Genomic DNA, 16,406 nt, shown 5'->3' with positions numbered 1-16,406 from the left:
CTCAGCAGGTTGGTGCTCTTCTACCCTGATGGTGCACTGGAGCTGGGCTTGAGGGTTGTTTAATACTTTCATTACTTCCATTTTGGCTTTGCTCATCTTCATCCCATGTGCTGTCAGTTTATTGTACCAGATGGAGACCATTTCCTGGAGTTCTTCTTTGCTACTGACTCTCAGGGCAACATTGTCTGTGTATACGATTTTAGCCGCTCTCTCAGTTGGAATGCTATGGCTGATGCAATCCATAATTATGATAAATAAGAGAGGACTTAGTGCCAATCCTTAATGTAGGCCCACTCTACTACTAGGATATTAGCTTATATACCCTGAGTAGAGAAAAACAAAATGGCAGAGTGTGTTGCTGAACCAACCGAGGATGAAATAAGAACTCTACTCGAAAACAAAACCCCCCAAAATACCAAAGGAGCAACAAAATATGGAATAAAAGTTTTTGATGGTAAGAATGTATCTTTTTTTTAATCTTTCAAGAATTATTATTATAGCATTTTTCTCAAATTGCTCCTGTCATTTTGCCAGTTTGTTTACATTCTAAGCAGGCACTTCACATTCAGCGCTGGAGCCGGCAGAAGTGGGTGATGTGTTGCGCCATGTGCATTGTGTGCAGCGAGCGCACAGAAGGAATGTCATCATATAGCAAAATTGGATTCGGAAATTCCCCTTAAATATGAAATGGGTTTCCCCTGACCTAGTTTTGAATTATCGCATTTTTCACAAATTGCTCCTGTCATTTTGCCGGTTTGTTTACATTCTAAGCGGAAATGATTTTGTCGGACGTTTTGTATAAAGTTTTTATTTATCAAATTTGCAAAAAAAAAAGCTCTGTTTCTCAAAATCCAGTGAATGTGGAGAGAATAAAACAGTTATTCCACTCAATCTCATCATACATGGATTATAGACAACTTGGTGTTACGCACCTCATCACCCATCAGCTCATGTACGACTCGACTTCGTGGAATAACTTAATTATCTACTCTTCCAGTTAGTCCTCTATACAAGACCAGATCATAACATTATTTGAGTTCAAAGATCAAGATAGAATATCCCCTGTCCAGTTGTAACAAAATATAATCCAGTACAGAGCAAACAGAAGCAGAAATTCACAAATCATTCCATCAGATATTTGATTTCTATTATCTAGACTGAATTAAAACTGGAAAATACAACCCATACAACTTCAACAGCAAAATGGATCACAATTTCATTTTCTTATCAACAGGGAACCAGACCTTTCCATAAATGGCGTTTTCTATCGTGAGCCCCCACATGTCGATCGGAGAGACAAAGTGCCCTTCCTTCTGTTTCTGCCGTATCTCGGAGTAGTAATACCTCAGCCGGCTGGGATCAAACAGACTTTTCATACTCTTCGAGAGCTCATTCTTCACAGACAGTATTGACTCATCCAGGTCTTTCTTTGACCAAAGCGGGTCACTGTAGAGATACGCATTAGCCCTGATGCAGAGAAAGAGAGCAGTTTAGTTCCATACACTTGTTTCTATGTCAGTTTGGAGTGTAGACTCAAGAAACCCAAAGAGAAAATAGCAGAAAAGAAGACAAACAAAAAATAATAATTACACTAAAATGTGTGTGTTCCAGTGTTACACTGATTGTTCGCAATTTATTTGGCAGACATTGAGAATTTGCTTAATTTTTTTCCTGAATACATACAGTATATTTATTTTAGATTGCAACATACACTCTCAGAAAATATTTAACAGTTTTTCTATGAAATTTAGTTTTATTCTATCCACATTCACTGGATTTTGAGAAGACAGAGCATTTTTATTTTTATATTTTGCAAATTCGATGAATAAAAACTTTATACAAAACGTCCAACAAAATCATTTCCACTTAGATGGGCTTCTTAAAAACCTATCAGTGGTGGCACAAATTGACTTTAGTGGGGGTTTTTTTGTAGAAAGTGCCGTCTTGCTGTCGTACCAAGGTATAGAATAGCTTTAGACATTTAATTCTTTCTTGGACATTTCAGTTCTGTAATTTTCAAACTTCTTTGAGCTTTTGAACCAGTCTAAAAAAATTCAACAAATTTTAATGCTTAAAGATGAAGAACGTAAACAAACTGGTGAAATGACAAGAGAAATTTGTGAAAAAGGCAATAATAATTCTTGAAAAAAAAGATATGCTCTTATCAAATACTTTTATTCCATATTTTGTTACTTTTTTTTTTTTTTTTTTGTATTGCATTACTGCCACCAACTAGGCTGGAGTGTGGAACAGGAGAATTTTTTTTTGAAAAAAAAAAATCTATTATTTTAGCTATTTCTGTTTCTTTTAAAATACTTGATAGCAATTTTGGGGGGTTTTGTCTTTGAGTAGAGTTTTTATTTTGTCCTCGGTTGGTTCAGCAACACGCTCTGCCATTTCTTTACTCAGAGTATATGAGCTGATAGCCTAGTAGTAGAGTAGCCAATCAGAGCATGTGATTGCTCATATCCAGTGAATGTGGATAGAATAAAAGTACCTTATTCTACCTTTAGGGGTACAAAGGCTTGTCACTGGGGTAGTACCCTCGAAGACACTTATTTGTACATTTATATACTGCTTGGGAACAATTATGTATCTTTTTGATCCTGAAAGGTACACACATACACTGAGGTACGATAATGAGCCCTAGATCGCACCTTGGGGGACAGAAATGGACTCCTACTGCATACTTGTCAACAGTGTTGGGGAGTAACGAATTACATGTAACGACGTTACGTAATTTAATTACAAAAAAAGTGTAACTGTAATTCGTTACAGTTACAACAGGAAAATATGTAATTCAGTTACAGTTACTTATGGAAATATTGAGAATTACAATTTTAGTTACATTTGAAAAACAAAAACCTTTGCGACATGAGCAAGGATATTTTTATTGCTTTGCGCATAATTTTGCCGTTTCCCGCCACGGCTCCTTGTCTGTCCTGGGTTTTCCTATCATGTTTGCCAGCAGCAGCGCCACTCTGTTTCTGTGATTGAGCACTAGAGCAGCAAGAAGCGCGCGGTTCAGTTCAGCTCAAGCAGCAGCCAGGGCCGTAACTACCATTGAGGACACCGAGCTCATGTCCTCGGCATTTTTTTCCCACGGTTTTTTTTTTTCACTCAGAAATGTGAAATTAATATATGATGAAAATCGTTCTGACTTTGATCGGTGGAAAATTCTAAATTCAGCTTGCATCCCCCTGTTCTCATTTGTTTGTCTAAAAATAAAGTCCACATAATCATTTTTAAACGAAGCTGAAATATCCGACATTGGAAACATTTCATATCCGGCAGCCTCGCGATAGTCAGCTCAGCACCGCGGGATACACAAGAGCTGAGAAGTGTTCTCATCAAGGTCCGACTCCGCAGCCAGCCAGTTTGTCAATTAGTCGTGGAATCTGAAAATTGACATAAGATGAAGAAGTCTACTACACTAAAACAAACCAAACTCAGCTCTGGAAAGTCAACAAGTGAGAGAAAAAGAAAGAGGGAAGAAGGGGAGTTCATTTTGCCGGTCACTGACAGTTATGTGCCAGAATGCTTATGATCATTAACAGTGCAATTTTAATTAGCATTTCAAGCAACAACAGTGGAAGCCACTTAGCGAGATAGGATTTTCGTTTTCCAGGCGGCACAAACTCTTTTATTCTCTCTCTCGATGTGATTTGGTGCGTTTCAGATCAGAAAAGGCTGGACAGTCGTGACCTGTTGTTTATGAAGTTATTGGTGCTGACGAGACTTGAGCTATTTTGCTAACTTACCAGACTATAGGCTAACGTGAACACAAGACACTATTGTTTTGATCATTGGCTGTATTTTCGAATGGAAATGAAAACGGGTAGCAAACTTATTATGTTCACATTTTATTTACAGCATGATGTCCCGCCTCTGACTGCTTTCTGTCAATCATGAGCAGCCCAGCCGCGTTCACAGCTCCTCCTCCAATCAGCAGCTGGAGATGAGCCTCCTCTCGGGAAGTCTTGTCCCGCCCCTCTTATTGACTCCCATCCCCAGTGAGGCTCAGTCTCCCAATGAGGCGTTTTAGTCGGTTTTGTCCAATAACCGTCTAGTATTTTGCTATTGAAAAGGGCAGATATTTTTTAAAAAGCAATTGAAGTCTATTCAGGCTCGGCTAGATTGCGTTGTCACTCTCACCCACTCACACTCACTCACTCTTACACACTCACACTCCATCACTCACTCAAACTCTCACTCACTCACTCACAAACTCCCACTCACTCACACTCCATCACTCACTCAAACTCTCACTCACTCACTCTCACACACTCACACTCCATCACTCACTCAAACTCTCACTCACTCACTCTCACCCACTCACACTCCATCACTCACTCAAACTCTCACTCACTCACTCACAAACTCCCACTCACTCACACTCCATCACTCACTCAAACTCTCACTCACTCACTCTCACACACTCACACTCCATCACTCACTCAAACTCTCACTCACTCACTCACAAACTCCCACTCACTCACACTCCATCACTCACTCAAACTCTCACTCACTCACTCTCACACACTCCATCACTCACTCAAACTCTCACTCACTCACTCACAAACTCCCACTCACTCACACTCCATCACTCACTCAAACTCTCACTCACTCACTCTCACACACTCACACTCCATCACTCACTCAAACTCTCACTCACTCACTCTCACCCACTCACACTCACTCACTCTTACACACTCACACTCCATCACTCACTCAAACTCTCACTCACTCACTCACAAACTCTCACTCACTCACTCTCACACACTCACACTCCATCACTCACTCAAACTCTCACTCACTCACTCACAAACTCTCACTCACTCACACTCCATCACTCACTCAAACTCTCACTCACAAACTCTCACTCACTCACACTCCATCACTCACTCAAACTCTCACTCACTCACTCACAAACTCTCACTCACTCACTCTCACACACTCACACTCCATCACTCACTCAAACTCTCACTCACTCACTCACTCACTCACAAACTCTCACTCATTCACTCACTCTCACACACTCACACTCCATCACTCACTCAAACTCTCACTCACTCACTCACTCTCACACACTCACACTCCATCACTCACTCAAACTCTCACTCACTCACTCACTCACTCACTCTCACACACTCTCTCACTCACTCACCCACACTCACTCACTCACTCACGCACGCACACACATACACACAAAATACTTTTGTGATCGTGCAGTTTTGAAATTGTTAAAATAAACATGTTCACCTATGTACATGTTCATCTTGTTGGGCTTGTGATTTTGACTCGTTTCCAAAATGTATGAAAAGTCACCATATTAGGACATTTTTTTTTGGCAAATAAGATGTATCGCAATGTTTGACCTCGGTATTTGAAAAATCCTGGTTACGGCCCTGGAAGCAGTCATGTCAGACGCCTTCAAGCATTGGAAATTTAAGAAGCATTTCATCTACATCACTGAAAATGGCTCAAATTTAACTGTCCAATGCAAGCAGTGTTTGCCGGCCATCAAGAAGTTGCCCACGTCGAAGCAGTCTATGTCAAACCTAAGGAAACATTTAGAGGTAAGTGCAACTCACTGGTTTATTTCCGATCAGAAGGCATTCATTTTGAGGTTGTAAGCACATTAACAGCAAGGTAGGCTATGCTGACGAAATATGTTGAACTACCAGCTCTAGAACAACTGACACCCACCTACATACCACCGTTGTTATTAATCCCAGTGGGCAACATAATATAATGATGTACGATTGATTCAATGTCATATATCACAACAACGGTTAAGCACACATGTCGTTTCCCTAGTTAGCTACGTGCTAGGCTACTACCATTCACTTGAATGTGTTTATTGTTTATTGTATTTTTTTGTAATCAACATTCCATTGACTCTTACTGTAAATGTTCAATGACTGACTACCCATCGTCAGTCTTAATTCTTGATGGGCTGTATTGTGCCATGTTTCATTTTACAAGCAAAGAGAAAAACAAGAAAAATAAAATGTGATGTAAAAGTCTCACTTTGGTTATTTATTACTAGATTAAAGTAGAACACTTCATTGTCATTGCACATGTATGAAGTAATGAAATGCAGTTTGGCATCTAATCAAGTGCAACACGTGCAGACTGCACATAATGCAGTATTTAGAGACAAAATGCCGTTATTTACAGCTAGTGTAAGTAAAGATGGTTATATGTGCAGAGCATGTATGCGCAGAGTATGTACAATGTAGTTATGGCAGTACAATGCACAGGGCAATGAAAAATAGCATGGTATAAATAAATGTGATGAATACAGATGGAATCATTATACAGGTAATCCTATACCACTGTAGATAGGGCTATACAGATGTGAATTGAAGAGGAACACTATATGGATGGTAAGGTGTGGATAGAGGGGAACGAAAGACTGGTCTTTGGGAAGAGTTCAATAAGGTGACCGCTGTGGGAAAGAAGTGGTTTCTGAACCTGCTTGTGTAGTCTGCAAACTGTGAAAACAGTAGAGCCTAGGGGAGGAACAGAAGAGTATGGCCCCTATGACAGGAGTCTGAGAATCACATGCACGGTGCAAGCATCTCTTATGGACCTCCTGTGATTGCTTGTCAGCAATTCCCTCTCAGCTTAGTACTGCTTTAAGGTTCACACTGTCGGTTTTCAAAAATTAAATGGTGAACATGGGTCAATATTCATTAAAACCTTAAAGTAATTAAAAAGTAATCCAAAAGTAACTAGTTACATTACTTTTTAAAAGTAATTGAAAAAGTTACACTACAATTACATTTTAAACAAGGTAACTTGTAACTGTAACGAATTACATTTTTAAAGTAACTTACCCAACACTGCTTGTCAACCCTCCTGATTCCGGCGGGAGGCTCCCGATTTTAGACTCCGTCTCCCGCCTGCCAATCGTATTTGTTAAAAACTGGATAATCTCCCGGTTTGGGGAAATCCCTACCGCCAAGTTAAAAATACTCCCGATTATGTCCAATCAGAATCGTATGAGAAACACTGCTGACGTCAACTGATTTTTAACCAATCAACGAACAGAACGACAGTCACTTCCGTAATGTAGGATTCACGTAATGTAGGTCCAACATTTTTTACAAGCAGTCATTCATCATGGCCACTAAACCCAATACCACACGGCAAAAATATGAATGCAAATATCAGGTTGCATGGGAGAATGAATTTCCATGGATAAGCAAATGTTCGACCGGCCAGTTACACATTTTAAGGTAAAGATACCTAAAATCAGAATATAATGGACATTTGAGTGTGAAATTAAACTCATCTTCCGTACCGTTTCAGAAACAAACTGTACAACTTCTAAAGTGTTTAGTGAAATTTTGCAGGACAGAGAATGTGTTTGGTGAGTGTATTTGAACAGTGTGGTCGTGTCTTAGTGCTATTTGGAATTCATGTTTGAAAGTTTACGAGTGAATTATGTGGAAAGTGACTGATTTTGATGGAGTTTTGAGGTTTTCAGTGAAAGATTACTAGCGAGTGTATTTTGGTCGGACTAAAATGTTGCATTCGAGTGAATTTCTTTGTGGAGTATATTTTGATAGTACGGTAGGATTTATAGAGCCATTTTTACATTTTGTTTGAAAACTTTCAGTCAAAGTTTGCAAATGAGCAAATTCCTTTGATGCATTCCGAGAGGATTTTGATCGGATTTCTAGTGCTTTTTAAACATTCTGTTGGAAAGTGTTTAGTGAGAGAGACGCATTTTAGTCGTACTAAGACAGTGCAGTATTTATTCAATTGAGTTGTTACTATTTTGGTCAAATCTTAACATTTTTTAAATTTATATGATATTATAGTTCTCTGTATTTTTACATGAGCTTACAGAAGGAAAACACATTTGATGCAATCCAATAATACTTTCATTCACTGTGACTATTTTAAGAAATGATAAACATTCTTCTAAAGCATCACTTGTGTTATTTTCTGTGGGTCTCTGTATATATACAATATTCAGGCAGGAGATTTTTCAGCTAAAAATCTGATTTAAGCAGACTTCCCTTTCATTGTCTCATCTCATCTCATTATCTCTAGCCGCTTTATCCTTCTACAGGGTCGCAGGCAAGCTGGATCCTATCCCAGCTGACTACGGGTGAAAGGCGGGGTACACCCTGGACAAGTCGCCAGGTCATCACAGGGCTGACACATAGACACAGACAACCATTCACACTCACATTCACACCTACGCTCAATTTAGAGTCACCAGTTAACCTAACCTGCATGTCTTTGGACTGTGGGGGAAACCGGAGCACCCGGAGGAAACCCACGTGGACACGGGGAGAACATGCAAACTCCGCACAGAAAGGCCCTTGCCGGCCACGGGGCTTGAACCCAGGACCTTCTTGCTGTGAGGCGACAGCGCTACCCACTACACCACCGTGCCGCCGCCCCCCCCCCCCTTCATTGTTATTATATTAAAATTCAAGACAATAGTGTTATTTCAGATTTTTCACTCTGAGCTCTCTCATGCCTTATGCACGAATCCCATAACCTATAGTAATTGATAGAACAATATCAACAATTCAAAAACTCTAATTGTATAAATTTCAAATGGCTTGCAATTAATTGGGATCCACTGTTTTTATCATTTCAACCGCGCATCAGATCCTCGTCCAATTGAAAATGTCGTTCACACACTTTTCTCCCCATGAGAATTTTGAAAAGTTGGCAAGTATGCTAATGTATTCCTATTTCTGACAGTGTATGTATAGAAAAATCTCTCAGTGAGAACTGATGTGTCTACGATTGTAAGAGAAAGTCTCTCATGCAAATCTACACCTGTATGTTTTTGTGAGCACTCATATTAAAGAGCAAAGTAAATACAGGATAAAATGTGGAACCTGTGTGAGTGATGGTGATGTATTTAGTACTCACCAGGTGGAGCCAGACACAGAGGTGATGTAGCTGATGGCGTCCAGCAAGCCGAGACTCTGCAGTCCCCTCAGAGAGCCATACATACCCGTCATGGCCCTCGAGCCGCCTCCTGAACACACCACAGCCACCGTTGGCACCTAAACATGCACAATAACACACACACGAGAGAGAGAGAGAGAGAGAGAGAGTGTGTGTGTGTGTGTGTGTGTGTGTGTCAGGAAGCAGCCCTGGACATAGAAAATATATTTACCTCTAATGTTCTGTTCACTTCTTAGCAATGTTTGTTCATTGATCCAGGTCATTCTGTTTCTTTTAAAGAAACACACTTGTAAACTTTTTATTTATACTGTAATATGTGTTAGCTGGGAGGCGTAGTGGCTCAGTGGGTAGCGTTCCACCATTTTTGAAGGTCTGGCACCACCTTAACCTGCCATGTCAGTTCAATCTCTATGAACCATCAGCCACAGTGTAAGGTGTTTGTCTGCACTGCTTGTGCTTACTTAATAAAATGCGTTAATATATTTGTGTTGAAAGTGTTCTACCTGACTCAGATCCAGAGGATATTTGAGATTGAGAACTTTCTCCAGTGTGCGAGACACCACCTCTTTCCTCTTCACCAGAAATGCCTTCTCCTCTGGAGGTATGTCAAAATCCAGACGCACCTTCATGTCTTCCTCAAAGCTACACACACTCACACACACACTATTATATGTGATGGTTTATCAGGGTAATAATGAATATGTTAATGTACAGTTTTAAAAGATGTGATACCTCTGTATTGTGTTCACCTGTAAATTGACAGTGTCCTGTGGAGTAAAACAAACAGATTAACCCTTTGTCAAATTTAGTGCTTACAGTGGTGCTTAAAAGTTTGTGAACCCTTTAGAATTTTCTATATTTCTGCATAAATATGACCTAAAACATCATCAGATTTTCACACAAGTCCTAAAAGTAGATAAAGAGAACCCAGTTAAACAAATGAGACAAAAATATTATACTTGGTCATTTATTTATTGAGGAAAATGATCCAATATTACATATCTGTGAGTGGCAAAAGTATGTGAACCTTTGCTTTCAGTATCTGGTGTGACCCCCTTGTGCAGCAATAACTGCAACTAAACGTTTGCGGTAACTGTTGATCAGTCCTGCACACTGGCTTGGAGGAATTTTAGCCCGTTCCTCCGTACAGAACAGCTTCAACTCTGGGATGTTGGTGGGTTTCCTCACATGAACTGCTCGCTTCAGGTCCTTCCACAACATTTCAATTGGATTAAGGTCAGGACTTTGACTTGGACGTTCCAAAACATTCACTTTATTCTTCTTTAACCATTCTTTGGTAGAACGACTTGTGTGCTTAGGATCGTTGTCTTGCTGCATGACCCACCTTCTCTTGAGATTCAGTTCATGGACAGATGTCCTGACATTTTCCTTTAGAATTCACTGGTATAATTCAGAATTAATTGTTCCATCAATGATGGCAAACCGTCCTGGCCCAGATGCAGCAAAACAGGCCCAAACCATGATACTACCACCACCATGTCTCACAGATGGGATAAGGTTCTTATGCTGGAATGCAGTGTTTTCCTTTCTCCAAACATAACACTTCTCATTTAAACCAAAAAGTTCTATTTTGGTCTCAACTGTCCATAAAACATTTTTCCAATAGCCTTCTGGCTTGTCCACGTGCTCTTTAGCAAACTGCAGACAAGCAGCAATGTTCTTTTTGGAGAGCAGTGGCTTTCTCCTTGCAACCCTGCCATGCACACCATTGTTGTTCAGTGTTCTCCTGATGGTGGACCCATAAACATTAACATGAGCCAATGTGAGAGAGGCCTTCAGTTGCTTAGAAGTTACCCTGGGGTCCTTTGTGACTTCGCTGACTATTACACGCCTTGCTCTTGGAGTGATCTTTGTTGGTCGACCACTCCTGGGGAGGGTAACAGTGGTCTTGAATTTCCTCCATTTGTACACGATCTGTCTGACTGTGGATTGGTGGAGTCCAAACTCTTTAGAGATGGTTTTGTAACCTTTTCCAGCCTGATGAGCATCAACAACACTTTTTCTGAGGTCCTCAAAAATCTCCTTTGTTCGTGCCATGATACACTTCCACAAACATGTGTTATGAAGATCAGACTTTGATAGATCCCTGTTCTTTAAATAAAACAGGGTGCCCACTCACACCTGATTGTCATCCCATTGATTGAAAACACCTGACACTAATTTCACCTTCAAATTAACTGCTAATCCTAGAGGTTCACATACTTTTGCCACTGACAGATATGTAATATTGAATTATTTTCCTCAATAAATAAATGACCAAGTATAATATTTTTGTCTCATTTGTTTAACTGGGTTCTCTTTATCTACTTTTAGGACTTGTGTGAAAATCTGATGGTTTTAGGTCATATTTATGCAGAAATATAGAAAATTCTAAAGGGTTCACAAACTTTCAAGCACCATTGTATAAGGAAATCTAATGGGGGAAAATGATATAATTTTGCAGCCATAGGATATGTATTAGGCGGCACGGTGGTATAGTGGTTAGCACTGTTGCCTCACAGCAAGAAGGTCCGGGTTCGAGCCCCGTGGCCGGCGAGGGCCTTTCTGTGCGGAGTTTGCATGTTCTCCCCGTGTCCACGTGGGTTTCCTCCGGGTGCTCCAGTTTCCCCCACAGTCCAAAGACATGCAGGTTAGGTTAACTGGTGACTCTAAATTGAGCGTAGGTGTGAATGAGAGTGTGAATGGTTGTCTGTGTCTATGTGTCAGCCCTGTGATGACCTGGCGACTTGTCCAGGGTGAACCCCGCCTTTCGCCTGTAGTCAGCTGGGATAGGATCCAGCTTGCCTGCGACCCTGTAGAACAGGATAAAGCAGCTACAGATAATGAGATGAGATGAGGATATGTATTATATTACTCGGGGAGCAAAGGTGATAGAATATTTCTCAATGGATTTGATTTTTTCTTCAGTACTCATCAAAACGATGTCGAAATATCTTCTGATTACTGCCACCAACTTTGTTGGAGGAGGTTAGGTTTCCGCCATTGTTTGTTTGTTTGTTCCCAACCTAACTGAAAAAGTAATGAACAGATCTCATCTCATCTCATTATCTGTAGCCGCTTTATCCTGTTCTACAGGGTCACAGGCAAGCTGGAGCCTATCCCAGCTGACTACGGGCGAAAGGCGGGGTTCACCCTGGACAAGTCGCCAGGTCATCGCAGGGCTGTAATGAACAGATTTTGATGAAATTTGGAAGAAAGGTGGGCCAAGGAACAATTGATTAGATTTTGATGAAAACCCAGATATGTATGTGGATCCAGGGTTTTTTTGCCTGTTCCTAACATAACTCAAAAAGTCATGAACAGATTTGGATGAATGTTGGTGTCCAGCTTTAATATTATCCTGGGTTTAAGTGATTTGATTTTGGTGTTATGTGGCTTGGTGGAGGTATCCACTCTTCTGAATGCCCTTCTAGTTTGAACTGTTCTTGAAAAAGTTTAAATTAGTTATTTTATTTTTTAAACTATTCCTCATGACATTTAAATATAATATTAATTGTATATTATTTCAGCTTTCTTCAGCATAATTTGCTGTCATTTTATTAAATTTTTATATGTCTAAAAAAAATAATGCATTACATTAATGGCATTTAGCAGACGCTCTTATCCAGAGCGACATACAACAGACCCAGAGCAGCCTGCGGAGCAGGTGGGGGTTAGGGGCCTTGCTCAAGAGCATTTTGGCCATTCCTTCTGGTCCAGGGACTCAAACTGGTGACCTTTTGGTCCCAAATTTGCTTCTCTAACCATTAGGCCATGACTTCCCCCGATAAATGATCACATGAATTAAAAAATTGTTCATGTCATGTAAAACAAGACGTACAATAATGCAGTAAATCTGTATTCATTAATGAGTTACATGGAATGGATGACTGCAGCATAATCATTATAACAATATAAATATTGCAATATAAAGTGCAATATCTTTCCTGCTCCCCCCCCCACACACTTACCCTAACCTCACTTCCCCCCTTCCTCTCTTCCCCATATCTTATTCTTTTATATTTGTATATGTAAATACTTAAATGTATTTTAATTTATCTAGAAGTTTTCTCTATTTCTTTTCTCTGTTTATCTGTAATGATGCTGCTAGAATCTTAATTTCCCTGAGGGAGCCCGCCCAAAGGGATCATTAAAGTTTTATCTAATCTAATCTAACGAAAACAACTACAGTTGTGTCAAACTTTATACACTGCCTAATACTATAATTCTTTCTTTACACTGCCTAATACTATTGAAATGTGATGTATCGAAAGTAAACAGTGACTATTTACAAACCAAAAACATACTGTAACACATCTACATTAACTCATCTCATCTCATCATCTCTAGCCGCTTTATCCTTCTACAGGGTCGCAGGCAAGCTGGAGCCTATCCCAGCTGACTACGGGCGAAAGGCGGGGTACACCCTGGACAAGTCGCCAGGTCATCCCAGGGCTGACACATAGACACAGACAACCATTCACACTCACATTCACACCTACGCTCAATTTAGAGTCACCAGTTAACCTAACCTGCATGTCTTTGGACTGTGGGGGAAACCGGAGCACCCGGAGGAAACCCACGCGGACACGGGGAGAACATGCAAACTCCACACAGAAAGGCCCTCGCCGGCCCCGGGGCTCGAACCCAGGACCTTCTTGCTGTGAGGCGACAGTGCTAACCACTACACCACCGTGCCGCCCTACATTAACTCATAATGAAATATTGAACATCACATGCTCGTTGCTGATTGGCTGCAGCATGCATCAGTCGGAGAGACCGTGAGTTTGAATCAATAATTACCCTTTTATTTCTGATTACTTCTTTAATCCAGAACATTCATATGATGTTACTGTAGATATGCTATCACCTTTGCATTAATATGAGTATTATATATTCCCGAGCTCATCTAAAGGAAACCAGGTTATTCAGAAGAAATAATTATTTCTTATTAGAATAAGTAAATTCCCTTTAAATTGTTTTGCAAGGTGAATTTGATAATAGATACTGCTATATGTTACTGTTAGTTGTCACCTTTACTTCAGGAAATGAGAATGTGAATGCTGATGTGGATGCAGGCGATAACGTAAATGCAGGAGATGATGCTGGATTTGCTTCCTTCCCATCCTAAGCCAAAAAAAAAACCATGTGATTACATCACACAACCTCAAATGAATTCAATTTTATTTCTGTGCTTTTAACAGTAGACTTTGCCACAAAACAGCTTGACAGAAATCCAGATGCAGCTTTCAATCAAGGAGAAACTCCCTGTGATGATATGAAGAAGAAACCTGCACTGGAACCAGCAACACCAGATATCAATTTTTATTCTCTTCACATTCACTGGATATGAGCAATCACATGCTCTGATTGGCTACTCTACCACTAGGATATTAGTTCATATACCGTGAGTAGAGAAAAACAAAATGCGCATCAAGTCAGATATATCACTTTATCAAGTATTTAAAAGAAACAAATACAGTTAGGTCCATAAATATTTGGACAGAGACATTTTTCTAATTTTGGTTTTGTACATTACCACAATGGATTTTGAACAAAACAATTCAGATGCAGTTGAAGTTCAGACTTTCAGCTTTAATTCAGTGGGTTGAACAAAATGATTGCGCATAAAAATGTGAGGAACTAAAGCATTTTTTAAACACAATCCCTTCATTTCAGGGGCTCAAAAGTAATTGGACAAATTAAATAATTGTAAATAAAATGTTCATTTCTAATACTTGGTTGAAAACCCTTTGTTGGCAATGACTGCCTGAAGTCTTGAACTCATGGACATCACCAGATGCTGTGTTTCCTCCTTTTTAATGCTCTGCCAGGCCTTTACTGCAGTGGTTTTCAGTTGCTGTCTGTTTGTGGGCCTTTCTGTCTGAAGTTTAGTCTTTAACAAGTGAAATGCTGCTCAATTGGGTTGAGATCAGGTGACTGACTTGGCCATTCAAGAATATTCCACTTCTTTGCTTTAATAAACTCCTGGGTTGCTTTGGCTTTATGTTTTGGGTCATTGTCCGTGTTATGAAACGCCGACCAATCAGTTTGGCTGGATTTGAGCACACAGTATGTCTCTGAATACCTCAGAATTCATCCAGCTGCTTCTGTCCTGTGTCACATCATCAGTAAACACTAGTGACCCAGTGCCACTGGCAGCCATGCATACCCAAGCCATCACACTGCCTCCACCGTGTTTTACAGATGATGTGGTATGCTTTGGATCATGAGCTGTACCACGCCTTCGCCATACTTTTTTCTTTCCATCATTCTGGCAGAGGTTGATCTTGGTTTCATCTGTCCAAAGAATAGTCTTCCAGAACTGTGCTGGCTTTTTTAGATGTTTTTTTTTTTCGCAAAGTCCAATCTAGCCTTTTTATTCTTGAGGCTTATGAGTGGTTTGCACTGTGCAGTGAACCCTCTGTATTTACTTTCACGCAGTCTTCTCTTTATGGTAGATTTGGATATTGATATGCCTACCTCCTGGAGCCAACTTGGTTGGCTGTTGTGAAGGGGTTTCTCTTCACCATGGAAATTATTCTGCGATCATCCACCACTGTTGTCTTCTGTGGGCGTCCAGGTCTTTTTGCATTGATGAGTTCACCAGTGCTTTCTTTCTTTCTCAGGATGTACCAAACTGTAGATTTTGCCACTCCTAATATTGTAGCCATTTCTCGGATGGGTTTTTTCTGTTTTCGCAGCTTAAGGATGGCTTGTTTTCACCTGCATGGAGAGCTCCTTTGACCGCATGTTTTCTTCACAGCAAAATCTTCCAAATGCAAGCACCACACCTCAAATCAACTCCAGGCCTTTTATCTGCTTAATTGAGAATGACATAATGAAGGAATTGCCCACACCTGCCCATGAAATAGCCTTTGAGTCAATTGTCCAATTACTTTTGGTCGCTTTAAAAACAGGGTGGCACATGTTAAGGAGCTGAAATTCCTAAACCCTTCATCCAATTTTAATGTGGATTCCCTCAAATGAAAGCTGAAAGTCTGGACTTTATGTCCATGTCCATTATATAACTATAACTTGAATATGTTTCAGTAAACAGGTAAAAAAAAAAATTTGAGTCAGTGTCCAAATATATATGGACCTAACTGTAGCTAAAAGAATATAGCCCCCCCCCATATCTCCTGTTCCACACTCCAGTCCAGTTGGTGGCAGTAACACACCTTTAAGTTGGTTTGCCAACCACCAAAAAACCCTAAAGAAAGTCCAGAAACCCGGTTAGTTCTCTCAGCGAACACTGGACTGTAGAGGCAGCAGTCGGGACTCAGGAGAGGGAGGGTCTGCAATATGCCAAACTTGGTAGGAGATAGTGAGAGTGAAATGGAGGAGGAATCTCAGGGTCCAGGAGGTGGACATGTAGGGGGAAAGAAAGAGAAGGGGAAGTGGTGGTGGCGGCGAAAGCCCAGTTAGTAAAGGTAGAAGAATTGAGGAAGGAGAAT

At 40.3% G+C, this 16,406-nt stretch overlaps 1 protein-coding gene across 4 annotated transcripts in view; it reads right to left on the bottom strand.

The window, feature by feature from the left end:
• pla2g4f.1 (phospholipase A2, group IVF, tandem duplicate 1) overlaps positions 1-16,406 on the bottom strand; it is a 109,106-nt gene that overhangs the window by 28,784 nt on the left and 63,916 nt on the right. For all 4 annotated transcript variants that reach the window (XM_060934806.1, XM_060934807.1, XM_060934808.1 and 1 more), the window contains 5 exons: positions 13,984-14,076; positions 9,682-9,716; positions 9,453-9,591; positions 8,911-9,047; positions 1,245-1,467 (listed from right to left, as the gene is read on the bottom strand). In XM_060934806.1, the coding sequence (XP_060790789.1) occupies positions 1,245-1,467; positions 8,911-9,047; positions 9,453-9,591; positions 9,682-9,716; positions 13,984-14,076 (627 nt within the window). The remainder of the gene's footprint in view (positions 1-1,244; positions 1,468-8,910; positions 9,048-9,452; positions 9,592-9,681; positions 9,717-13,983; positions 14,077-16,406) is intronic.

The sequence above is a fragment of the Neoarius graeffei genome, chromosome 11 (assembly GCF_027579695.1).
Source record: "Neoarius graeffei isolate fNeoGra1 chromosome 11, fNeoGra1.pri, whole genome shotgun sequence".
NCBI classification, from domain to species: domain Eukaryota; kingdom Metazoa; phylum Chordata; class Actinopteri; order Siluriformes; family Ariidae; genus Neoarius; species Neoarius graeffei.
Note: the sequence above shows the minus strand (reverse complement) of the source record. Positions and strands in the feature narration are given on the sequence as shown.